This window comes from Neofelis nebulosa, chromosome 16 (genome assembly GCF_028018385.1).
Source record: "Neofelis nebulosa isolate mNeoNeb1 chromosome 16, mNeoNeb1.pri, whole genome shotgun sequence".
NCBI classification, from domain to species: domain Eukaryota; kingdom Metazoa; phylum Chordata; class Mammalia; order Carnivora; family Felidae; genus Neofelis; species Neofelis nebulosa.
In genome coordinates, this window is record NC_080797.1 from 60,957,345 (window position 1) to 60,982,798 (window position 25,454).

At 49.7% G+C, this 25,454-nt stretch overlaps 2 protein-coding genes and 1 non-coding gene across 3 annotated transcripts; 1 reads left to right on the forward strand and 2 right to left on the reverse strand.

Annotated features, from left to right (window-relative positions):
• Nucleotides 1–2,974: 2,974 nt before the first annotated feature.
• Nucleotides 2,975–8,831, reverse strand: UNC119 (unc-119 lipid binding chaperone). The gene is made up of 5 exons (XM_058703607.1): nt 8,545–8,831; nt 4,907–5,020; nt 4,339–4,441; nt 3,976–4,148; nt 2,975–3,690 (listed from the first exon to the last, which is right to left on the reverse strand). The coding sequence occupies exons 1-5, from the start codon at nt 8,768–8,770 to the stop codon at nt 3,578–3,580; spliced, it is 729 nt and encodes a 242-aa protein (XP_058559590.1). The 5' UTR covers nt 8,771–8,831; the 3' UTR covers nt 2,975–3,577.
• Nucleotides 8,832–9,761: 930 nt separating this feature from the next.
• PIGS (phosphatidylinositol glycan anchor biosynthesis class S) lies at nt 9,762–24,721 on the reverse strand. The gene is made up of 12 exons (XM_058704589.1): nt 24,616–24,721; nt 24,199–24,338; nt 24,002–24,113; nt 17,793–17,882; nt 17,432–17,523; nt 15,526–15,733; nt 15,103–15,245; nt 14,284–14,398; nt 13,066–13,211; nt 12,391–12,491; nt 11,160–11,370; nt 9,762–10,800 (listed from the first exon to the last, which is right to left on the reverse strand). The coding sequence occupies exons 1-12, from the start codon at nt 24,647–24,649 to the stop codon at nt 10,525–10,527; spliced, it is 1,668 nt and encodes a 555-aa protein (XP_058560572.1). The 5' UTR covers nt 24,650–24,721; the 3' UTR covers nt 9,762–10,524.
• LOC131498636 (small nucleolar RNA SNORA1) lies at nt 20,529–20,663 on the forward strand. Its single transcript, XR_009255517.1, has one exon. It is a non-coding gene; the product is annotated as a small nucleolar RNA SNORA1 (small nucleolar RNA).
• Nucleotides 24,722–25,454: the final 733 nt, after the last annotated feature.

The following is a 25,454-nucleotide window of genomic DNA, read 5'->3' on the forward strand; positions in this document are numbered from 1 at the left end:
TCTTGCGGTGGGTTTGGCAGCCCCAACGTGCTTCACCCAGACCAGCCTGGGTAGGCATGAATGGTGGGTCTCTTGGGCTTTCTTGCTCAAGCCAGTAATGGGGTTCCCATGACATTCCTGAAGAGTCAAAACAAAGAATTCTGGCCCACTTCAGAGAAATGGAATCTGAGGCCCAGCCCTGGCAGGGTCAACAGCTCATCATCATCAGAGCCAGGACTAGACCCACCCCCACCCTATCTTCTCCCTCCTTCTTCTTCCTGGGGATCCTCTAGGTTCCTCGGGAAAGTGCCAGGAACCGAGGGCAGGACCAAATGCCAGGAACCATTAGCAGCAGGACCAGTGCCAGAGACAAGAAGGCTTAAAAGGAGGCAGGGGGCCAAGACTTCTCTCATCTGAGCTCCTCCAGGCCCAAGGGACCCGGGACTCTCAGGATAAGTGCTAAACTGCTACCCGTGTCAGGGATGAGGACCTCAGCCCAATCCAGAACCTCAACCCAGATCGACTTAGCAGGCACAGTGAAGAGTAGTGGTGAAGAGTCCTCTTTCTAACAGCTGTAGGTCTGAAAGTCCCTCGCTTGCTATAGCTTCTCTGTAGCTTTTTTTAACCCCATCAACAGCACCTCCAACTCCAAATACTTTGTATACCTATACAGCTTCATCTGCAAACCACCCCCCACCCCACCCCAGGCCCCTTCCTCACTTTTGGGACAACTGACAATTCCCGACCACTCACTTCTTGGTAAAAGTCTTTCTTCCCTTAGTTTCTAACATATCCTACTACAAAAGAGGCTTCTCTTCCCCCCTGCCTGTCTGCTCTTCCTTTCTCCATCATGGATTCCTCTCCCTTTGCCCTGTTCTCAAACACTCAATGGCCTTGCCTGGGGTTACACACTCCCATTCAGTGACCCTTTGTTGGGAGGTGTGGACTATTTGCATGGAGCACTCCACTGACTGGAGGGCATTTAGCGTTCCTGCCTCCTGCTCACTAAACCCCAGTGGTGCCAGTTGGGCGCCCCATAGCTCAGCCACCATTGGAGCCTCTGCAATTGCCTTGTGGCCAATGACCTCCAAGGATCACCATCTCCAGCCTGCATTCACCTCCTGGTCTCAGTGCCTGAATTTTCTGTCCTCCCAGTCACCTCCTTCAAGAAAGCTGTCCCACACCACAGCAGATCTCAACCTGAACTCATCACCTCCCCCTAGCTCCCACCCTGATCCAACTTGGGTTCCCAAGCCCAGTGACAGCACCCCTACCCACCCCAACATTCAGGCTGTGGACCAGGGCTTCAGCCTCGACTCCTCCCTGTCTCCAACCACTTCATCAGCCACCAGCCCCAGAAAGATTCCCTCTTAAAAATCTCAACTTCACCTCTCTCCATCTCTATGGATATTGATCTAATTCAGGGTCCCTTCAGCAGTCAGTCAAATGACTGCAACACCCTCCTCGGCGGCCCCTGCCCGTAGCATGGTCATCCAGGGACTCCAGAGCCAGACTGCCGGGGTTAGGTTAGACTCCTGATGCCACCACTTAATAGCTATGCAACATTGGCAGGGCATGTTACCCCCTCTAGGCCTGCATTTTCTGTAAAGTGGGCATAATAACAGTGCCTTCTTCACAAATGACTGTGAACATTCCAGCACATATAAAGCGCCCAGCCAGAGGTCTGGCACCCACTATGTGTTGGCTGTTAGTCTCACTCCTTCAGATCCAGCCTTCCAGAGATCATCTGAACAGGTCATTCCCGATTAATCCTTCCCCCTCCCTCAGGAGAAGGCTCACCACCTGCACTACAAGGCACCTGTGTCTTCCTTCCACATCGTAAATACCCACCTTCCCAAATGCCCTGGATAAATCTTGCCCCCAAACATTTGCTTTGTGCTGCTTCCTATGCACAAATGCTTACCCCACCTCTTCTGGCCAGTCATGCTGAGCCATTCAAGCACCTGCTGCAATGCTGCCTCCTCCAAGTGTCCTCCTGAGATCTCTCCAAGAAGGACCACCCTTGCTCCCCTGTATGCCCAGTCCATCTTACTCCTGCAAACAAGTATTTGTTCCAGGTCTCACTCATTTTGGAATTCCCAGAGTTCGGGACACCTGGGTGGCTCAGTTAGTTGAGTGCCCGACTCTAGATTTCAGTTCAGGTCATGATCTCATGGTTCGTGAGTTCGAGCCCCACAGCCGGCTCTGCGCTGACAGTGTGGAGCCTGCTTGGGACTCTCTCTCCCTCTCCCCAGCGTGCTAAGTAAATAAACTTAAAAAAAAAAAAAATAACAGAATTCCCAGAATTCAGCCCAGGACCCAGTCCCAGCAAGGGCTCCACCAGTCGAATTCCAGCACTTCTAGACTTCTTAGTGGGTTAGGTTAAAGCCTCAGCCCAGAGAGGGCTGTCACCAGGCATATCTAAATTAGTGGGTGGGAAGAGTAGGGTGTGAGCTCTCCACCTATCTCAGTTCCCCAGTTTCCTCCACTAAGGGAATTAAGAGCTCTTCTGGGTCTGGGGTAGTGCTGGGGGCCAGAGGCAATGTTCTATGTAGGGCAGCCAGGCCAGGGGCTTCCCAAGGCAGCTGAGGCCAAGGAGATGGCTCCAAACCTTAGCCCAAACTGTGTCCACTTTGCGTCTCTGATGAGGGCTACAAACACAACCTAGTAGTCCCAGTGGGCTCTGGGTGAGGGAAGAAGGGGTGGAGAACAAGACCACCTCCCCCACACCTTCCGTCCACCTTAGAGTCGAGGGCTTTTGTCCCAGCCCCCGTTTTGCCAGAGTGGTCTAGGACTTTGAGCCAAAGCTTTCCCCTCTCAGGGCCTGGGTCTCCATCTTTGTCAAAGGAAAAACCCTTTCCAGCTGTCACATGTAGTAAATGCTGACTCTAGATGCTGTGATGTCAGGGCATAGAGGACTAGGGGACAGGAGGAATTGGGAGTCACATTAATGTTCCACCCCACCACACCCACACACGCTGGCCCACAGCCAAAGAACAGAAAAGGAGAGAGTTTATTGAAAACTATATACAGTTGGTCCAGTCCCTACCACAGGCTGCAATCCGGGGGGCCATCCCTCCCACCCCTCAGGCGGTGGCTCAGCCCCTGATGGTAAAGGTTGGGGCTAGGGCCAGGGCCTGGACTCCCTTGGGAAGCTTGGCAGCCAGACACCCTCCCCCACCCACCACAGATGTTCATCTGTGAATTTACAATTCTAAATGGTCTGTAGGTGGGCAGGGGACAGGGAATAGGTCTCTGCCCTGACCTGGTCAAAGCCTGGATAGGGGAACACTATTCTTAAACTTGGGCCCAAGAGGCCCAGCGAGGCTGTCCAGAAGTCCTGGCTACTCTTCTCACAGGAGGCCTTCCTGGACATGGAGGCGGACAGCCCTCCTACCACCCCACCCCATGCGCCAGGCCTCATGGGCTTCAGAGATTTGGACTGGGGCCATCAAGTACCCTCCCTCCCATTGCTGACTCAGGGTCCAGGGCTCTTGAAATACTCCTCAGGCAGAAGCCTCGGGTGGAGAGGTGAGTGTTGGGGAGGTCCCAGTTGAGGGTCCAGGACCCTCCCCGGGGTATGGGGCTGTTTTGGGGGTCAGGGCGTTCCACTGTAGGAATAGTCTGCTTTGTTGTGCATCACCAGCCGATCATCCACGAAGTAGAAGCTGTCAGACTGTGTTTCGTATGGGTGACGGATCATCTCGTTGACTGTAAGAGAGGCCCAGCCAGATAGGGCAAAGGTCAGAAGCCTGAGCCAGGACACTGCAGGGGCTCCAGGACTGTGGGATGGGGACAAGCTGAACAACCTCAGAACCAACGCAAAGAGTCCCCCCAGCCCATTTGAGCCTCAGTTTCCCCACAGGTGGCATGGGAATGGTGGCCAAAACACAGGTGACCCAGGGTAGGAGAAAGGGGGTCGGACCCACGCTCCCCCCACTTTGGTCTCTCTAGCCCCTCCCACCCCCCTACTCCCACAAAGCCCTGCCCACGCACTCAGCTCCTCAGAGAGAGGGGGGAAGTCGTAGATGTGTTCGCAGGTGTTCTTGCTGCTGGGGATGCAGAAGCCAAAGTGGAAGTCAAAACTTTTGAGGAGCTGGTTGCGAAAGTAGTGCCTCTCAATCATGCGGAAGTTGTTGACAGGCTTATCTCCCACTGTGAACTCCACCCTGAGAGATTGGAGGGGGCGGGTCTGAGTTTGGCTTTGAAGTCAGCTAGCAAGGCTCAAGACAGACACCACCCCCAAAAGAGAGGCTCAGTAAGAACTCAGGAAGGGCTCATTCCCACCCTCACCCTTACCCCCAGCCCTTGCCCACCCCTCCAACTGCCCCCAACCCCCGCCGCCGTCCAGTGACTTACGTGGCTCCCACCTGCCTCAGGCGGAGGAAGGCGGGTGTGAACTGGTAGCGGACAAAGCGTCCAGCGTTGGGGTCCAGATCTCGCCGGTTGATGGGCAACCGCTCTGCAATGTACCCCGACTGGGGCTCAGTGGGCTTCAGGCTGGGGCCCATGCCCACCCAGGGTTCCACCCCAGGGCCCACATCTGTCTGAACTCTTAAAAATTCCCCAGGAGAGTCTGATGCACATTTAGGGTGCAGACCTTTGGCCAAATGATTCCACAGGGAGGGGGGATGGTTTCTAGTTCAGCAATCAGGTCACCGGTTTCAACTGAGGGTTCCCAGGGCCACGGGAGACAGAGAGGCCTGGGGCCTCTGGGACTGCAGTTCCCAGGAAGGCCTGCAGAGGGCAGGCTGGCAGGGACTGAAGGGGCCATACTATCCTCCCAAGATGTCCAGCCCCAAAACCGGAAAGAAAAGCAGAGGACCAGCCCCAGCTCTATTCTGCGGCCTGAGGAATCCCTGGGTAGCCCACTTCACAGCCCTTGCCCACCTCCTCCCTCTGTCTATGTCCTACCTAGCCTACTCACCTGAAGCTGGGGGCTTCTTGATTTCAAAGAGGACAGTGCCTGAGTCCATGTCTCGAATCTTGAACCTGATGAAGTCTATCTTGTAGATATTCTCCTCGGGGGAGCATAGGTAGTCTAGGGAAGACAGGCAGCTAAGCAAAAGAGGGACCCGTCCGGAAGCCCCCACTACCAGCTCAGCCTTTGTGAGACCCCAGACTAGTTCACTGCCTTCTGGAAAGAGAATTGAGTCCCTGCCCTGGGGGCATACCCAGAGTATGGGGGATACACAGCCCTGTCTCTGGGATCTAATGGGAGACAAACAGCACCACCCTAGTAGCCTCTGAGCTCAGGGAGGAGCAGGGTGAAGGTGAGTGGAAGACAAGGTCACCTCCCCCCACAGTCCCTCCCATCCTGGAGTTGAGGGGCTTTATTCCAGCCTCTGCTCTGCCAGGGCTAACTCAGGTGACTTTGAGCCAGATGGGTCTCCAATCTAATGAGCAGTCCCCAGCACGGAAGGAAAGGTACAGCCCTGCCTTTGAGAACCTCATTCTAAAGGGGGTGACACAGCTTTGCCTCAGGAGATACATAGTGCTACTCTGAAGGACCCCCCCCACCCCCCCACCTCCACCACATAACTGCCTCTCAAACTACATCTAAGTGCGTTAGGCAAGGACTTCCCTGACCTGGGTCATACTAGGGCAGGCAGACAACCCCTTCCCTGCTCCTCCTCACCTCCCAGCCCCCTCCTCTCCCCATAAGCGGCTTATATCAGCCCAGCTCCCTTAAGCAGCTTAGTCAAAGCTCTGCTGACTCAAGCCTCTGGGCCTATAATATTGGGAGAAGGGGGCCACCTTTGCCCCCAACCCCTGTTGATCTCCAAATGGGAGGAAGTCTTAGCAAAGAGAGGGAACCCCCTCAAAGGTCATCTACCCGGCCTTGGCTCTGAGCCACCCCCATAGTGAAGAGTACAAGCAAAGCCAGGAAGAGGGTGTGGCAGGTGCATTTGGGGGTGTGCATGGGGGTAAAGGGAGTCCTCAGGCCCAGAAGAGGAACCAGGAAGAGTGGTGAGTCCTGCCAGAGGAAGTTTAGGAATATCAGCGCCTGATCCAACCCTCACTTCTCTTGCAGCAGCAAGTGCTCAGGGAGGCCCTGGCAGCAAACAGAAAGGAGCAGTGGTGGGTCTGGTCTGTCAGCCTGCCCAGCATCACATCCTCCCCAGAGAGGCCCGGAAATCACCCTCCAAGCCCCTGGGCCACCTCCAATTCCTCTGGGGCAGGAAGAGGAAGTGAACGTAAAGTCATTCTCTCTTCCCCAATCCTGGGGCAGCCCCCTCCAGCAAGCCCTCCCAGGAGCCTCCTGGCACCTTGGGGTCCAGCAGGGGCTACACAGGGCTTGGGGAGAGGCCTGATCCCTGGCCTGTCCACCACAGTCCAGGGTGTGGAGAGAGGAGAAGGAATGTAGGTGGGCAACGCCCACCTCACCCCATACACACTTTATTTTCACAGAAAGTAAGCACCAATCCCAAGATGTGGAAAGAAGGTGCAGGGACAAGAAGAAGTGGCAGAACTGGGAGCAGGATCCTAGTGGCCCAACTCCAGCTCCCTGGAAAACCCTTCCTTCCCCTCCACATTCTCTTGCTTTCGGAGCCTCTCCTCTCTCTCACGTGGGAATAAGTTCTTGCAGTCTGCCCTCAGTCTCTTCTACTGCACCTTGAATCATTAGCCCTTTTGCCCTTAGAGGACATGACAGAAATGGAATGCCCATGGCTCAAAACACTGCACCTACTCCCTCCCTTCTGCCAAGGGAAGGATGAGGCCTGGGACCCAGGGTAAGGCCAGATAAAGGGGCAGAGTGGCTGAGGGCTCAGAGCACAACTGCCCCCTTTCCCTCTGCCACAAATAGCTTCCTAAGCTGGATTCAGGGCTGGTAATCCAGGAGGAGCAACCCTCAGACCTGTGTGATTAGGGTCAAAAGGGTGGAGATCCCTGGAACCCTGTTCTCACCTTCTGTAGAGAAAAGGGTTCCCATGAAGCCCTTTCCCCTACCCATCCCCCACAGCTGCCCCATTTCTAAGGGCTATGAACTTCCTCCAAAATAGGAGACACATTGTGGTACACGGGCTGGAAGCCCCCACAGTTGCAAAATAACCTTTAAAGTTACCTAGGACCCAGACAGGTCAACCTGACCTCCAAACATCCTATAAGGAAGTTCTGTCCCAGAGCTACCCTAGATTCTAAACCTGCTGTTGCCAGTTACAGCTCAACTGGCAGTAACATCAGATTGGTCCAGGCTCCCTCCCTCTACTAGTGTCTGCTTGGGCAAGGCAGCTCAGCACTCTGGGGGCCCAGCCAAGAATGGTTGTTGCCTGGCTCAGAGAGGAGAGAGAAGCTGGTCCCCCAGGGACCCAGATGCACAGGCCTAGACCTGCCATTATGGTCCCCTCCCCGGCTCTGTCTGGCAGCCTTGGGCTCTGCTGCTCCTTCAACTGCAGGGCTCAGGTCCACTCCAGCACCTGCCCCCCACTACCAGAGAGGTCCCAAGAGTTGCTCTCACAGAGTGAGCTGGGGCAGGATTACTGATAAATGAAGCTAGGGTAGAGGGCCACTCTCTCTCCAAATGCCATCTGTTCTTTGAGGTTCAGCCACCGCCCCTGCCATGAGGCTTCCTAGCTGTTGTTCCCTGCCTATGGTAACCTCCTCCCCTGCCCTGAATGCCCAGTTGTCTGCCTCTAGGCAGCAGCCAGGGGCAGTCTTGTGGGGCCCTCAGTACTGTGGATAAAAAAGCCCTATTATACTAGAGCATGCACAGCATGCCAGGCACTATGCAAAATCAGAAAATTGATTTCCACAACAGCCCTATAAAGTAGGTGCCATTGTCCCCATTTTATAGATGAACATGCTCAGAGAGATGAAATTACTTGCCCAAGGTCACACAGTCAACTACCTGGCACAGTTGGGGCTTCAACCCAGGCAGTCCAGCTCAGAAATTCAACCACAGCAGAGACCAGGCCTCCGGAAAGAAGACAGGCTAAGGGCGGTTTTAACTCATTCCCTTGAGAGGGCCCAGAGCCAACCCACTGAAGCTTCCTGCCCAGGTCCTTTCCTGGGGTTGGAGGATGGCCCCAGACTTCCTGGGGGATCCAGGGTGAGGGCATTACCGATCAGGGAGACCCGAGGGTCTTAATGTCACCGAAGCTGTAGCTCAGCCTCCACCTAGCCTCCAGGGTGGGGACTGAGGACAGAAGACTACACTCAGCACCCATCTTCATTATTGCAAAAAAAAAAAAAAAAAAAAAAAACCAGCCTCAAAGGGCTCTGAAGACTCCACGGGGAAGGGGTCACAGTTGCAGCTGCTGCCCCACCTCCACCTTGGAAAGGGGGACGGCCTCCTCAGAAAGGAAGGAATAGGGTGAAAATAAATGTCTAAAGGGAGAAGAGGCGGGCACAAGGAGATCAAGGGAAGAGGGGACATGGAGATCTCAGGCTCAGAGGCAATAGGGTAGGGGACTCAGACGAGGGGGACCCGGGTGGGGGAGGGGAAGTAGGGGGAGGGCGGGAAAGGGGGCGGGGGCCCGGGCTCGGCACACCGCGAGGCCCCCCTCCCGCGCTCTCTCCCTCCCGCCCTCCCACCGCGGGTGGCGCTGCCTCGCCGGTGCTCACCGCCCGTGATCCGCTGCAGCCCCAGCACGTCCTCCGGCCCGATCGGCTGCTTCCTCTGCAGCGGCCCCGGCCTGGGCCCCGGGCCAGCCTCCGGCTCCGACTCGGACCCGGACTCGGATTCCGCCTGCAGCTGCGGCTCGGGCTTGGGCTCCACGCTCTGGCCCGAGGCCCCTGGAGCGGACTCCGCCCCCGTCCCAGCCCCACCGCCGCCCTTCTTCACCTTCATGGCCTCGCAGGGCCGCCGCTTGCCTGCTGCCGCGGCGGCTGCCTGCGCCGGCTAGAGCCGAGAGAAGGGGGAGCGTCCGCAGCCCCGCCCCCGGCCGGGGGCCCAGGTACCGCCCCGCCCCCGGGGGTGGGCCAGACGTTCGCCCCGCCCACCCCTGCCGTAAGGCTGGCCGGCACACCAACCTGGGTCTACTCCCGCGGGGCTGGGTGGGGCCTCGCCTTCGGCTTTGGCTCCATTCAGTTTTTTGGATAGGTACTTTAAAGGGTCGCCTACGTCGACTACCTCTCCTCCTTACTCGGGGCGCTCCAGCCTTTGGGCTCGTGCGTCTGACCCTCGAGAAAGTTCTGACTCAGGATCTTTGCCTGGGATGCTCTTCCCCCAGATGGCCTCCTCTTCTGGTCTCAGTTCCAATGTCATCTGCTCAAAGGCCCTCCCTCACACCCAAACTACAGATACCCACCCCCCCCCACCCCCGCCCCCGCCCTCCACCCCAGTCACTATCAGATCAGCCTGTTTTTTCCTTCTAATGCATTGTGGGAGTTTTACTTGTTCACTGACTCTTCCCCCTCAACGATTAGTTCCAAGAAAGCAGAGATCCTGTCTTTGTTCTCTATAATACCTAGCACTTAGCACAGTGGCTGTTGCAGCCCAGGCTTAATATATTCTTTTTCTGAATTTATGAATGAGTTTGTATCTGAGGGCTTACACTGGTACAAGCTCTTCTCTCCCAGACCCCCTGCGGGGAAAAAAAAAAAAAAAAAAAAAACAGGAGACACTAACAGCTGTGCTGGGCAACCCTGGACATGTTAAGGGACAACAGCCTAGGTGTCTAGCCACCAGAGGGCCCTCCAAGGCAGGGAGGGAGGAAGGGGACATGGCCAGGTGAAAGCAAGGTGGACCTGTGAGCCCAGGGGAACAGCTACAGGAAACCATTACAGGACACCAAGGAAAGGAAGAATGAAAGGTATGCTCATACTTTGTATCATTCCAATTCACATTCAACCAATGTTTATTGAGAGCATAAAATATGTCAGACACTTTCATATGCTTATCACACTTAATCCTCATAACCACCTTGTAAGGGAGCTATCATTAGTGCTATTTTAACAAATGCAAAACTGAGGCTAAGGGAGATTAAGTGGCTTATTCACTGCTCCCCAGATGATAAGGGCAGAAGGAATTCAGGCATGCTTGATCCCATCTGGAACTTTCCCCACTGCACCAAGCCACCTCTATAAGAGGGTGAAGGGAAACTTGGCCACACACACACACACACACAGCAACAGGCATAGCCAGCCAGAAGGGAGGGAAGGGAGAGAAGGCCCCAGAGGTGACCTGGCCCTTTCCATGAGAGCAGTGCTAGGGCTCTCCCTGAGGGGTTAGAGAGAAGCGTAGAGGGGAGGAGGCTAGAATCAACCCAGGGCTTTCCCCTAATGTTCCCTGTGAGTGCAGGAGGACTTCGAGGAACAGGACAGAAGCACAACAGACTGCCCCTGCCCCACAGGGAGACAGGAAAGGGCCTTCAAGTTCAAGCCAGATAAGAAGCCTCCAATGATGCATCTTCTAGACAAGGGCACAAAGGGTTGGGGGGGAGCCTGAGCCAGAGGAATGGGAAGGATTAATCCTGCTTGGAGTGTTTACACTTTGGTTACTGGAGCTAAGTCCTTCGTGGCAGGCCCCATTTATGTGCCTCTCAATCTAACAACTCCCACTGTGGCCAGAAAGGGAACTTTCCTACTGAGATGTTGTCCTACTCAGTCTATCTTCTCAGGCTTTTTCCAGGACTTGCGGGTTTCCAGGAAGATCTTGACCAGGGACAGGAGGATGGGCACAGCCATAGGCAGGAAGAGCGGGATGTAGATGGCAAACTTCTGGTCGTCAGGGAAATAAAGGAGGTGGAGGAGCGAGGGATCAAAAAAGGCACGCTCCGAGGACGTCACAGCTTCCTGGCTGGCAGTGAAGGCAGAGGCCAGGTGCCCAGAGGCTAACTCCTCTGCCGCCTTCTGGACTGCAGCTACAGCCCTGTACACCTAGGAAGGGGGCAGGGGATTACCATTAAGTCCCAGGCATCAGTGAGGTGTTGGGGTGGGAGGAAGGATGGGCCTTACTTTGTCTTCCGCCTACCAGGCAGGTTGCCTGGAGTTTGCCCAGGATATGGAGGCCAGTATAAAAGGGCTATGGTATATTTTCTTAGCGCCTGCCTAAAACCTCACACCCCATCTGGAGTCCTGCTGGGGAGCTGGCACTGGCCTCTAGAGGAAGCCTGGGGGACTCAAGGATGGCATGCCCACACACACCCTGGACCTCGACTGACTCTCTGGTCTCACCATACCCTGGTCCTCGCTGGCCACTCCAGTTACAGCACAGAATCCATCCTGTGCCCACTCACCTCAGATGCCACATCGTCCTTGATGACAATGTTGCTGATCTTGCCCAGAAGCTGGGCCAGGGAAGTGAGAGTGGTAGTGGCTGTGGCCAGGTTTTCCACTGACCGAGCCCAGAGCAGCCGGTCAAGCTCCCAGGTTGTTAGCCCTTCACTCTTAGGCCCTGGAAACAGGCATTTCACAGGCAACTGGGGCTGAGCAATCCCAAAGAGCAACCTGTGGGAAGAGCAAAGTAAGGTCAAAGGGGCTGAGAGTAGAAGATGGCTATGATCCCTTGAATGATGACTAAGATTTTCCATCTTACCCAGAACCACAGGAGTCATGGGGAAGTACCTCAGGGTCTCAGGGGGTGAGTGGCAACACTCAGTAATACAGAGCCACAAGCCCCCCTTTTAAAACCTGTGTTTTTGCTCTTACCTGTTTCTGGATTAGATTTCCACGATCTTGTTTGAAAAAAAGGTCCCGTGGCTACAATATGTCTGATAACACCAACCTAGTTTAATCCCCTAACCCTATCTACCGTCTCTTTGGACAAATGGGACCACTGAGCCTTTAGTTAAGGGATGATCCAGGACCACTTCTGATAAGCCTGTGTGTTGTCCCTCTCTAATCCTGCACCCAGGGCAGACATTGCTAATCAATCAGAATCCTCTTTCCTAATGATCCCAGACACAGCTGTAGAATCCTCAGTCTAGGGCATCCAGCAGCCACTACCAGCCTATCAGTTACCAGGAGAATTAACAGCTATTTTCTTAAGTAGCCCTATCTACATCCTATGGACCTGACATTCGGGAGTCTGTTTTCCTTTTTTCTTTTTTAAGTTTATTTACTTTGAGAGAGAGAGCGAAAGAGAGAAAGAGGACACACATAGGGGAGGGGCAGAGAGAGGGGGAGAGAGAGAATCCCAAGCAGGCTCCATGCTGTCAGCACAGAGCCCGACATAGGGCTGGATCCCATGAACCAAGACCATGACTTGAACCGAAATCAAGAGTCAGATGCTTAACCGACCAAGCCACCCAGGCATCCCAGGAGTCTGTTTTTTTAAAACAGTTTTTGTCAGCAACTAGTCCTTCTTACGACAAGGATAAAATGATTCTTCGAAACCCTTCTTGGTTTCCCTGGGGTTCTAGGACCAGCCAAGGTATTCCTGCCAGGTGAGATTTCATTCTAGTCAGCTCAGAAGACTCGGGTCAGATTCAGTGGCCACACCCCCAGGGAGATGAGCCAGGAACTCACCGCAACTGAGCCAGGAACACCTCCATCACTTGCTCCATGTCCACTTCAACCCTCACCGGCAGCTTCGAGGCATTGTAGGCTTTGGGGTCCACATTGTATACCTGCAAGGGGAAATAAGGCTGCCCAAACACCACGCCAGGACCGTGAACGGCTCTGCTCTAGACACTCTGGAGGCCATGAGAGAAAAGGGAGACATATTCTGTGCTCCTTAGAAATTACAAACCTGATGGTATAGCTAACATTTTTTGAATACCGGCTACTAGGAGCTTTTCATAAATTATCTCCATTATCCCCTCAGAAGACCCGTAAAAAATATTTATTCCATTTTAAGAGTTCCTACCTATGAGAAACTCCCAGTCTAACAGGAGAAGTTGTCATTCATACAAGACTCCCATAAATAGGGCCAAGATCTAAGATGTACACACGGAAAAGTCCTCAGTGAGTGCGAACCACTACATGCCAAAGGGTCACATTACAGAAAACTTATAGAAATAAGAAGCTGTGGGGCCGGCAGAGTAGGGGCACAAGCTCACAGCACCCTCACCAACTTGGTGCGGCCCCTCCCACAGGCTGGGCCATGGAGGACACTAGAGGAACAACAGAAGGAACAGTCTCAGGAAACATGTGTCTGTCCCTAAAGCTGGGGCTCTGGGGTCTACAGAGTGTGACCGTTACCATAATGCCACCCCAACGGGGACTATGGAAGGCGTTGGTGGCCACTGGAGCACCGTCCTTGTCCTGAATGTACAGGGGGGAGTGGGCAAGCTCAGGTACGTAGAGCAGAAAGTTGAGCACAGGGTAAAGGGAGGCAGCACTGGATCCTGCGGTACAAAGAGAAGGGAAGTCAGAATACCAAGGTTCCAGGTCAGCCTCTAACTTGCTGGTCACTCACAGTGGGCCTCATTTCCCCCAACTGAGAGTCCCCAGAATATCCTCCAGTCTGGGGTTTCTGTGATCGAAACCTCTGAACATTCTCCCGAGATGGGCCACACACATGAAGCAGAGTCCCTAGCCCCCTTGTCTGTCTAAGACCACTCTCTGGGGCCCTGCCACATCACACCCATATAACTATAACCCATTTTATAGACAGGTATACATATGACCTCATGTCGGCTCCCTCTTAATATCCTTCAATAGCTAGCCAGTCACACCAGGTAAAAGTTCAAGCTACTTAACATGGTCCTTATGATCAAGCACCTGCCTGCCTTGCCAGCTTTGTCTTGGTCACTCCCTCGCAATTCAGCGACACTACGCTTCTCTGAGCTTCCCGAATGCCTATCCGTCTTACTCTTCTACATCTAAGCTCAGAGTTCCCTTGCCTGGAATGCCCTTCCATCTCTGCATTCAGCACTGGTAGAGGGAATGAGGGAGAAATCACACACAGCCCTTCCCATATCTTGGTCCACACTGGCCTAGCCTTGGTGCCTGAAATCCCACAACCCGTGATATACTGACTTTGGTTTGTCTGTATTACACTCTGTGGTCACCTATGCTTCCTAGGTACCATCCCCCAAATGAAAAACTGGAACCCCAGCTTCAAACCTCAGTCAGAACTGTCAATCCAGATTCTGCCTTTGTGTACTTTTGCTGTTATCTTTCCTACATGTGTGACCATATTTTTCCTGGCTGGCTTGCAAAGAGGGAGACACAGCCTATCCATTCGTTTACAGAAAGCAGTGGGAGTCATGCTTAATAAACGTTTTTGGATATGATAGTGTGGGGTTGGGAGATGTCAACAGAGTCTCATGAAGAAGCCTAAATGCTCAGTACTTCCTTAATGCCCTCAGACCACCCAACCTGGGAACCAGAACCATATACTCCCAGCCTCCAACTCCACACTGAGCCTTCAGGGTCCTGCCAAGCCTAGCAAAGAGGCCCTCATCCTTAGCTCACCCAGACGGGACTCCACTGGATTGATGACATGGGGGAGGCTATGTGCGGCCAAGTAGTAGCTAGAGGAAGCTGGGTCAAAGCGTGGGTTTACCCCCAACACTGCATAGTAAAGAATCTGTAAAGCAAAGAAGGAGAACATTCCTTTGTTTATTGATTCATACTCCACTCTGTCCCAAAAGTTTTGAAGTGCCTTAAAAAAGATACAATAAGCACAGGACAAAATATAAGAGATAAAATCAGGGCTGAGAGAAAATAGATGTAGGAAAAAAAATAATAAAGCCAAGGGTAAAAGTTAATACACTATACATGGGCTATGAAAACCACACTTTTACCAGGCTTTCCAAGAGCGTAAACAGGGAGGGGAAACGAGTAGCATAATTCAGTGTCTGCAAGCTCGACTCAAGTCAGTTATTCAGAAGTACTCCCACTTACCAAGACCTGATAAAAATTTCTCGCACATTTTTCCTAAACGGATATTGTGTGATACAGAAGGCTACATTCTTCACATCTTTACTGTTACGACACTAACATATTTCAGGAAGTTTTATTTTTTAAATAAATTCCTTAAGGATGGCACAACTGGGTGAATACAGTTCTGGAGGGAGCCATAAGGAAGGTTGTTTTTTAACAAACGTTGACAGAAGTCCCTGAGCTGGACACCATGGAGGGAAAGTAGACACTAGAACCACATCTACACGCAGGAAATTCCTAGCAAATCAGCAAGCTCGAAGAGCTGGAAGAACAGACTACACATGTAAATAATAAATATGGATGGGCTTTGAAAAGGAAAAGGACCCCTCGGCTTGCTCCCTGTCTTACCTGAGAGTCCACAGAGAAGTTGCCGGCAGCACTGAGGGCGCTCAGGAAGGGCTGCACATAGCGCCGGACAGCCCCCTCGATGTCCCAGTGGACGTCGTGGGACTTGGGGTCTGGGTTGAGTAAACTGAAGGTGATCTCATAGCCTATAGAAACAGGAGTCAGGGAAGGCAGAGGCTTCTGTGGCTCAAGGGCAGTCGTACCCCTGGCTGAGCTGAACTTGTTTCTCCTCTAGAATGGGGTTGGTGGCCATGATGGAACCAAAGGGAGGACAAAACTGGGATGAGGAACAGTGAGTGCTTTCAACTAAAAGATGAAACCATAGAAGAAAGGAGTAGAGTCTGCATGCAGATTCCCCTCCTGCCCCAATGCCCCCACATCATTCACTTCCCTCTCCCTTCTCACGACAAAGCTCCATCACCCTACCCAAGCTGGACTTGAGAGGCCGCCTCTTATCAGAGCTCCACTTGTCCTCTGGAAGGTGGTCAGCCAGGGCCGCAGCAAGCACATCTTCAGTCAAAGACATGGCCTGCGCTACTTGGATCACCCGGCGGCCGACTATGTTAAAGGCCTCGCGGTGCATTATCCCTCTCACGACTGCTGTCCTCTCGGGCCCGATGTAACTCATCATGTCCTGTGAGAGAGGCCAGCAAGGGAAAGAATGCCCATGGCTCAGGGAAGAAAGCAGAAGAACGTGCCGGCTCCTGTCTCTGAGAATCTGGCTTTTTGCCACTGACCAACAGACTGACTGCTCCCTTTAGATTCATAGTGAACCATCCCAGCATCTCTGACCAATCAGCATGCATGAATGTTTTCATTCATTTCTGCGACCTTTGCCTTCCCGGCCGACTTAAGTGCAGGCATTATCTAAATCTTCATGGACTGGAAAACTAGGAGACGGCATGCTGAACAAGGAAAGCAGAATAAACAAACACCTGGAAAGTTTGATGTAAGTAAACAGCACATGGCAAAGAGGCAAGGACAGAAATGTTCACAGCAGCATTATTTCCTTTTTTTAAGTTTATTTTTATTTATTTTGAGAGAGAGCGCGTGCACGCATGCGCACACATGAGCAAGACAGGGAGGGGCAGAGAGAGAAAGAGAGGGAGAGAGAGAGAAAGAGAGAGAGAGGAAGAGGGAGAAATCCAAACAGGCTCCATACTGTCAGCACACAGCCCAACGTGGGGCTCAAACTCATGAACCTCAAGATCATGACCTGAGCCGTAATCAAGAGTTGGAGGCTTAACCAACTAAGCCACCCAGGTGCCCCAAGGCGGCATTATTTCTAAGAGTCAAACACTGGAGACAATCCAAATGCCCATCAGCACAGAATGGATAAATTGTGATATTTATACAATAAAACATATTAAAAATGAACACATGAGATTCAATTACACCTTGATTATCATGGAGGATTGTCCCAAACATAAATGTTGAATGAAACAAAAGTTACAAAAGAACATGTGCTGTATTATTATAAAGCTCAAAAGTTTGCAAAATTAAATATATTGTTTATAGAGATATATGTGATGAAACCTGAAAAAGTAAGAAAATGACACGCACAAAATATGGTCACCTTGAACTAAAATAAAAGGGAGTGGGGTAAACCATGGAAATACACAGGGTTCAGCTACTATTACTAGACTGTAGTTTGCAAGCCAGGGGTGGGTTCATTAAAATTTTCTTTCATCTTTTTATAAGAATTAAATATTTCAGGGCACCTGGATGGCTTAGTTGGTTAAGCGTCCAACTGTTGATCTTGGCCCAGGTCATGATTCCAGGGTTGTGGGGTAGAGCCCCATGGAGCCTGCTTGAGATTCTCTCTCTCTCTCTCTCTCTCGCTCTCGCTCTCTCTCCCTCTCCTTTTCCCTCTCTTCTTCCTTCCCTCTCTCCCTCCCTCTCCCCCTTTGCCCCTCTCACCCACTCATGTGTGGTCTAAAACAAATAAATAAATTAAAATATTTCATCGTAAATTTTAAAAGAAAACACTACATGGCATAGCTCCCAATGAGCCTCTTGCTCATAAAGTGGAAAGGTCAATGCATCGCCCATTTTACCACCATAATCCATTCAAGCCATCTTCTTTTTTTTAATCCTGTTTTTTTTCCACTTCAAATGGTCACTGGAGCTTTAACCATATAGAACTCTTGGAGTTAGAAAGACCCAGAGTCAATGAAAACAACCCTATTTGCATTCTTTAAAAAAAATATTTGGAAAAGAGTTTTCTGTAGCAAATGCAAGAAACGGGCAGCACTACTGCAAGAAGGAAGTGACCTAGGAGAGGACAAGCAGATGGGATAAGGCAAGGCCATACCCTCCCTGCTCACCCTACCTGGGGCAGAAGTGAGGAGTGTTCGGGGATCACGTACACAGTCAGGGAGCCCTCTGCTTGCTCCTGTGGCTCAGCTAACATGGTTTCTGCCTCTGGGGACAAGAGCAGAAGGTCTACCAGGAGCAAAAACACCATGCCCTATCCCTCTGTCCCCCAACAGAGTGCCTAAGCCACAACTCCACCTCCCTTTCTACATGGCTGACATTGTGGCCAGGCTTGGCCCCCAGTGGCCCAGGCTGAAACACACTCTCATCCCCAGCTTTCCCAGGAAGTTAGAAGATGGTATGGAAACTACACACTTAGAGATCAGAAGAAAAAAGAGGGCTCCGTGTTAAACTAGTGTGATCACTCCTTCCGGTACCTTGCATACTGCCCAGTGACAGGGCCTCTTCCTCATGGTCCAGAGCCCTCCGATAGGCCTTCTGGAAACGGCACTTGATTTTCATTTTGTCTGAGAGGGAAAGGAAGAGGATGAGAAGACTAAGGGGTGCTTGGGTGGCTTAGTTGGTTAAGCGTCTGACTTCAGCTCAGGTCATGATCTCGCAGTTCATGAGTTCGAGCCCCACATGGGGCTCTGTGCTGACAGCTTGGGGCCTGGAGCCTGCTTCCGATTCTGTGTCTCCCTCTCTCTCTGCCCCTCCCCCACTCACTCTCTCTGTCTCTCAAGAAGAAATAAACATTTGAAAAAAAAAAAAAAAAAGATAAGACTAAATACAGACCTCTGCCTATCTTCCCAGCCCTAACACTGTCCAGTGTCTCAGGACATCAAGAAAATCGTTTGCAGAGAAAGTCCCAGAGGCTACAGCCAATTCTAATGATTTCTACATGGATGATATCAAATACACGACACTCCACCTCTTCCACCTAACCAGCTCTTGCTTCTACCTATGTACACACTACCTTCAACCTGAAGTACTCTCCCACAGGGAAATCTATTACAATATTTATTCTATTAATAGGTGAGAGGAGCAAAACCATACAATCACTTCTATAGGTGCCTCAAAATAAGGCGACAAATTCAGGTTGTTGTTTTTTTTAGAGAGAGCGTGAATGCGCAAGCGTGCGTGCACACAAGCAGGGGCAGAGCAGAGAGAGAGAGAGAAAATCTCAAGCGGACTTTGTGACGTCAGCACAGAGCCTAATGTGGGGCTCAATGCGGGGCCTGATCTCACAAACCATGAGATCGTGACCTGAGCCCAAATCAAGAGTCCGATGCTTAACCAAATGAGCCACTCAGGCGCCCCAATGAACATTCTTGATAAAAATGCACACTTAATGACAAAACACTAAAGTAGTTCCATTAAAATCATTAATAAAATGAGGATGCCCACTACTTCCTCTATTATTCAGCACTGTTCTTTCTGAAGTTCCTGACCAATGAAGAAAGTGAAGACCAGTGAAGAAAGAGACACGAAACCTGAATATTTGAAAGAATAAAATGTCCACTTTTTGAAATAGCATAATTATTTTCCAAGAAAATCAAAGAAAAGCAACTGAAAAAAATATCAGAACTGGTAACAATTCAGTCCTATGACTAGATATACACAAGAATTAATAGCTTTCTGAGAAATACCAGCAACGTCCAATTTGAAAAGCAAGTATTTTTTAAATCCCAATCCTCATCATAATAAAGAATGTACAAACACCCAGGAAGAAATGTACAAAACTCTAAGAAAAACACCCAGGACTTCACTGAAGGACCTAAAAGAAGATTTGAATGAAATGGGAAAGACTAAATATTCTAAGGATGTCAATTCTCCCCAAGTTAATCTATACCTGCAAAATAATCCCATAGGGATTTTTTGACACCCCCTCCCCCCCCCCCACCTGGAACTTGAGAAGTTGAACCTAAAACTTCTTGTGAAAGTTCTTTGTTATAGAAGAATTCCAGGTCATAATATAGGAGAAATTACAGAATTTTAAATTTGCCATTTTGGGGTATCTGGCTGGCTCAGTTGTAGAGCATGCTACTCTTGATCTCAGAGTTGTGAATTCAAGCCCTACATTGGGTGTATAGACTACTTAAAAATAAAATCTTAAAATAAATAAATACATAAAAATTGCCATTTTGCAACTGCTATGAAATGGATGCCAGCATCATTGGATGCTAAAACCATCAGGTGAAAGGTTGACAGGGAATTAAAATACAGACATCGAGGGGCGCCTGGGTGGCTCAGTCAGTTGAGCGTCTGACTTCGGTTCAGGTCATGATCTCGCAGTTCGTGAGTTCAAGCCCTGCGTCAGGCTCTGTGCTGATAGCTTAGAGCCTGGAGCCTGCTTCAGATTCTGTGTCTCCCTCTCTCTCTACCCCTTCCCCACTCGTGCTCTGTCTCTCTCTGTCTCTCAAAAAGGAATAAATGTTACAACAAAAAAATTTTTTTAAAAAATACAGACATCAAGTTGACAGTATCTGAATTCACTAAATCATCTTTGTATCACCCAAAGTGAAAAAAACCCATCCATTCTATGCTTCCTGATATAACACAATAGGAAGTATACCACACTAATTATAATGTATTCTTATCTAAAAAAGTGAACTGAGGGGCGCCTGGGTGGCGCAGTCGGTTAAGCGTCCGACTTCAGCCAGGTCACGATCTCGCGGTCCGTGAGTTCGAGCCCCGCGTCAGGCTCTGGGCTGATGGCTCGGAGCCTGGAGCCTGTTTCCGATTCTGTGTCTCCCTCTCTCTCTGCCCCTCCCCCGCTCATGCTCTGTCTCTCTCTGTCCCAAAAATAAATTAAAAACGTTGAAAAAATTAAAAAAAATAATAATAATAAATAAAATAAAAAAATAAAATAAAAATTAAAAAGTGAACTGATTTTGATCAAATCTCCTGATCTGACTACCAGTTTACAAAAAAATATGGATAATAGAGGAATAAGTTAAACAAAACTAGGAGGAAGCAATCTGCCAAATCCAGAATGGGAGAGGTTCTAGAACACAAGTGGCCTGGTTTCTCCAAAAAACCAAAGAAAAGAAGTATATCAGGATGGGGTAGGGGGAGCTGATATATAACAAAAAAAGGCAAAAGAAATGTAACAAAATGTGATGTGTTGATCCCGATTAGAATAAACCAACTATAAAAGGACACCTGTGAAAAGCCTCATTCTAGATGGAAATGGGTACTATCATTCATGGTGTCCAGAAATTGTTAACGTGGCTACAATAAGACACAGGTTATGCTTCCATTGCAGCAAGTTTATTGCAGTGGTGACATTGACAACTGTAACATTTTTTCCTAGGCTCATGGAGTAGAGAGTGGAAGTAACAAGACTTTTCAATATTAGAGACAATGAAGGAATAACAATTTTAGATCATTTGCCAAAATAGCAATCAATGTACTTCCTACAATTTGACTTCTAGGGCCCTAACATAAAGAAATTGGATCCCAGGGGCGCCTGGGTGGCGCAGTCGGTTAAGCGTCCGACTTCAGCCAGGTCACGATCTCGCGGTCCGTGAGTTCGAGCCCCGCGTCAGGCTCTGGGCTGATGGCTCGGAGCCTGGAGCCTGTTTCCAATTCTGTGTCTGCCTCTCTCTCTGCCCCTCCCCCGTTCATGCTCTGTCTCTCTCTGTCCCAAAAATAAATAAAAAACGTTGAAAAAAAAAAATTTAAAAAAAAAAAAAAAAAAGAAAAGAAATTGGATCCCAAAGATTACAGGTGGGGAATTTCTGAAGTAGGTCCACATGCCAGTGGAGATCAAAGAAGTCCAACCAAAAGAACCAGACTGACTGATAGTGACAACTGTGGATTAAACAAAAGTTCTTTTTAAAAGGATTATTTTGGGGGCGCCTGGGTGGCTCAGTCGGTTTAGCATCCGACTCTTGATTTCAGCTCAGCTCATGATCTCACAGTTGGCGTGTTTGAGCCCCACGTCAGGCTCTGTGCCGATGATGTGGAGCCTGCTTGGGATTCTGTCTCCTCTCTCTGCCCTTCCCCCACTTGCTCTCTGTATCTTTCTCAAAATAAGTAAAAACATACTTTAAAAAATAATAAATAAATAAATAAATAAATAAATAAATAAATAAGTAAATAAATGGGTTATTTTGAAGATTATGATTCTGGTTTTGGAGGAACTATGGTGATCGGCTGCAGCAGTGGAAGGACACGCATGTAAAATTCCCGAAATAAAATTTATTGGGGCATCTGGGTGGCTCAGCCGGTTAAGCATCTGACTCTTGGTTTCGGCTCAGGTCATGATCTCGCGGTTCGTGGGACCAAGTCCTGCATCAGGCTCTGCACTGATGGTGCGGAGCCTGCTTGGGATTCTCTCTCACTCTCTATCTGTCCCTCCCCCACTCACACTCACACTTTCTCTCTCAAAATAAATAAATAAAAATATTGTTTTTAATTTATTGACTTAAAAAATTAAGAGGACACCTTTGAGATAATTGGGGAAATATGAATATAGACTGGAAATTAGGTGATACTCAAGAATTACCGTGGACTTGGTTAGGTGTGATATGGTAGTTATGTTTAAAAGCAACAAAATAAAATCTTTCAAGGGCTGCCCTTCTCATCTAGCATAAAAGCTGTATGTGAGCCTAGCCCCCTGTCCACTGCTCTGGTTTTATTTCATTTCCTCTCACCCTTTCCCTCATTCACCTCACTCTCCCCATAATGGAATTCTCACTGTTCTGCAAAGGCACCACTTCTGCGCCTACCACAGGACCTTATATTTGCTTCTCTCTGTACCAAAAAATGCTCTTCTCCCAGATATCTACACAGTTTACTACTTTACCTCTTTGGGTCTTTACTTGAAAGTCCTGTTTTCAAATGATGCCGTCCTTAGCCACCCTCTCTAAAATAGCATTGACCTCTTTATCCCCCAAGAAACCTCCCTATACCCCTGTCCTGAACTATTTTTCCCCTGTCACCATCTAACATACATACATACATTTATTTATTACAGACTTTATTTTTTTAAGTAATCTCTATACCCGATGTGGGGCTTGAACCCACAACTCTGAGATCAAGAGTTGCAGACTCCACTGACTGAGCCAGCCAGGTGCCCCCCACCATGTAACATATATTTGTTTATCTTCCTGTCTGTTCTCTCTTTTTTTTTTTTTTTTGTCTATTTTGTTCAATGTATTTTGTCTACTTTGTTTGCTGTATCTCCAGCGACTACAACAGTATCTGATATGGGCACTCAATAATAAATATTGGTTGAATAAATGAACCAACCTATTACTATTCCTATGTAGTAGATGAGAAAACCAAGAGTTAGAGAGGTTAACAACCTCACCCAAATTCACACAAGTGGCAGAACCAAGGCTTTAACCCAGCTCTCTTACACCAAATTCTCCATACTCTTGGCCACTCCACCCGACTACCTTCACAATATGTCCATATTATTGAATACCATGTCACTAAATATGAATGTCCATGATAAGTTGACAACAATCAAAGTTGCAAACTAACATGTGAGGCATGATCCAATTCTTGTTTTGAGAAACGAAAAGTATGTGTGTTTACATTAGGTTGAACCATATGAAATATGACTTTTAAGTAACACGGGTGATCATGGTTAAAAAGCTAGAAAGTAAATGGTACACAGGCACTTCACCATCTGGACTCAGCCTACACATACAGTCACTCACAATTTTCACTTCACACTCCAGAAAAGTAAAACTGCACACAGATTCCCCCAACATGCTGACTCACCCCCCCTCCATGCTTCTACACGGGAGGTAGTATAGGTTGTTGGTTAAAAGCCCGAACTCTGGAATCAGTCGGGCCCAGATTTAAATCTTAGCTCCACCTCTTACTAGCTAGCTGTGTGATTGTGAACAAATTAAAATCTCTGACTCTCTTTTTTTCATTTATAAAATGGAGATCATGTTAGAGACGATTAAATGAGACAACACATGTAAAGTGCTTCACCTAGTTTATGGCATATAATGAACAACAAATATTAGCCATTGCTATATCTGGCTCAAGCTGTTCCCTTCCTCCCTTCCCCATTTACCCTGAATTCCTTCACATCCTTTAAAAATCTGACTTAAAAATGACATCCTCAAAACCTTCTCTGCCTTTTTTTCCTCCCAGGCTGTTAAAGGCTCTTTTTTAAATACGATCTCTGTTTCTTACATAATCCCCTGTGATTTCTTTATCTAAGTGTTTTTCTCCCCTACATGACTATGAATTTCTCAAAACCATTATCAATTCTTTATTTATCCCGAAATTCCTGGTACCAAAAAGTGCCTACTAACACTCAACAAAGTGTTCCATGTCAAATTGAATAAGAGCTGTATACAACTCCAACTTGATTCCAAACCCTACGTTCTTTCTACTGCATCCCACCTCCTCTCCTATCTTCTAATGAGCATCAACTGCTTCTCATCAGGTAGCACAACTGTCATGAATGAAATTGCTGCCCTAACGGTGAATAATTTTATTTAAAGTTGCCTTTCTTCTAACCAACCACACTGTTCATTCAGAACTGTTCATTCAGAAAGGGCTTTTAAGAAATTTTTAACTACATTTAAGGGACACCCACGCTCCTCCAACCTAACCTATCTCTGGACTGAGCTCAGACCAGAAAGGCAGGCTTGACTCCCCAAGAACTCACATTTCAGAGGGATCTCTCTCTCATGCACAACGGTGAAGGGCAGCTTCTCCTGGTCGTCCGACGGCACTGACTCTCGGGTAAATACGACAGTGACGGGCACCATGAGCCGCAGCTAGAGGAAGGAGCATCAGGGCCATCGGCTGAGTCTCCACCTTGCCAGTGGGCTGTCCCCAGGCCTTCTCCCACAGAGGTCTCACCTGCAGGGCATTCAGCCCACTGATCTCAGAGTAAGGCAATGGGGCCCGGTAGGTCTCCGTAGTCTTCCACCAGAGCGGCAACCCCAGCACGATGGCCACGGCAGCGAAGAAGAGAGCGGCCCGCTTGCCTCGGACCACCTCTAGGGGCACGGAGGTACCGACTTGAGGCGCTGGAAGTGGGCTTGGTTGCCCTCCCCACACCTGACGCGGACGAGCCCCAGCAACCCTCACTCGGAAGCTCTCCGCCCGCCTTCATAGGGATCCCTGTGCCAGGGGCCCGCGCCCGTCTGAAGGGATCTTGTCTGAAACGACCCCCGACCCCCCAGTCCGCGGGACCACTGACACACCACAATCCCCAAGCCCGCATTCCTCGCTCGCAATCTACGAGTCTCAGTTCCCACCCGAATGCCACCGCACCTAGGTCTGTAGCTGCGGCCCCGGGAGCCGCCATGCTTCCATCCAGTTTCTCTAGCCGCCGAGGGGCGGAGCTACGCAAAGCCTCCCCCAATCGGAAACCCGCAAGGAGGGGGCGGGACCACGGCAGAGGTCGCAGCCAATCGCAAGCGGTACTCAGGGAGGGGAGGTGAGAGAAAGAGGTAGAGGGTGGGCGGGGTCCGCAAGGAGCCTGGCCGCGAGTTTGAAAGGAATTTACCCAAGCACCAAGGCCAGTGGAGTGGCTGTGCAGGTTTCTGTGTTGCCGGAAGATTCTTCGTTAGTACCCCGTTTCCTTGTGGAACACACTCCTAGCCCCAGGGATTAAGAGAGCAAATTCTGCAGGCGTTAAATACTAGTTGAGCGACCACAGGCAGCTCTAAGTCTCAGTTTTCTCATCTGGATAATGGAGATATTTACTAAAATGAGGTCATTCAGGGGCGCTTGGCTGGCCCAGTCGGTAGAGCAGGTGAGTCTTGATCTTGGGTCCTGAGTTTGAGCCCCACATTGGGTGTAGAGATTACTTAAAAAATAAAATGAGGTCATTCATGTAAAGAACCTGGCACGGAAAGCACCCAAATATCACCTATCAGGATAACTGTTTATCGTCCGTTTCAGAGAGCTCCTCTTCTGGGCACTCTTTCTCCTTAAGCTTCAGATACGGAGACAGCAAGCTGGTTGTACCTTTTTAGCATATTTGGCTCATTCAGCCTTTTTTTTTTTTTTTTTTTTTTTTATTCATTTGAGTTCATTTCCAAGTTGTAAAAGTCTGAATACTTCACTTAAAATTCTTGAAAATTCATGAGCACAGACTGTGGATCCTG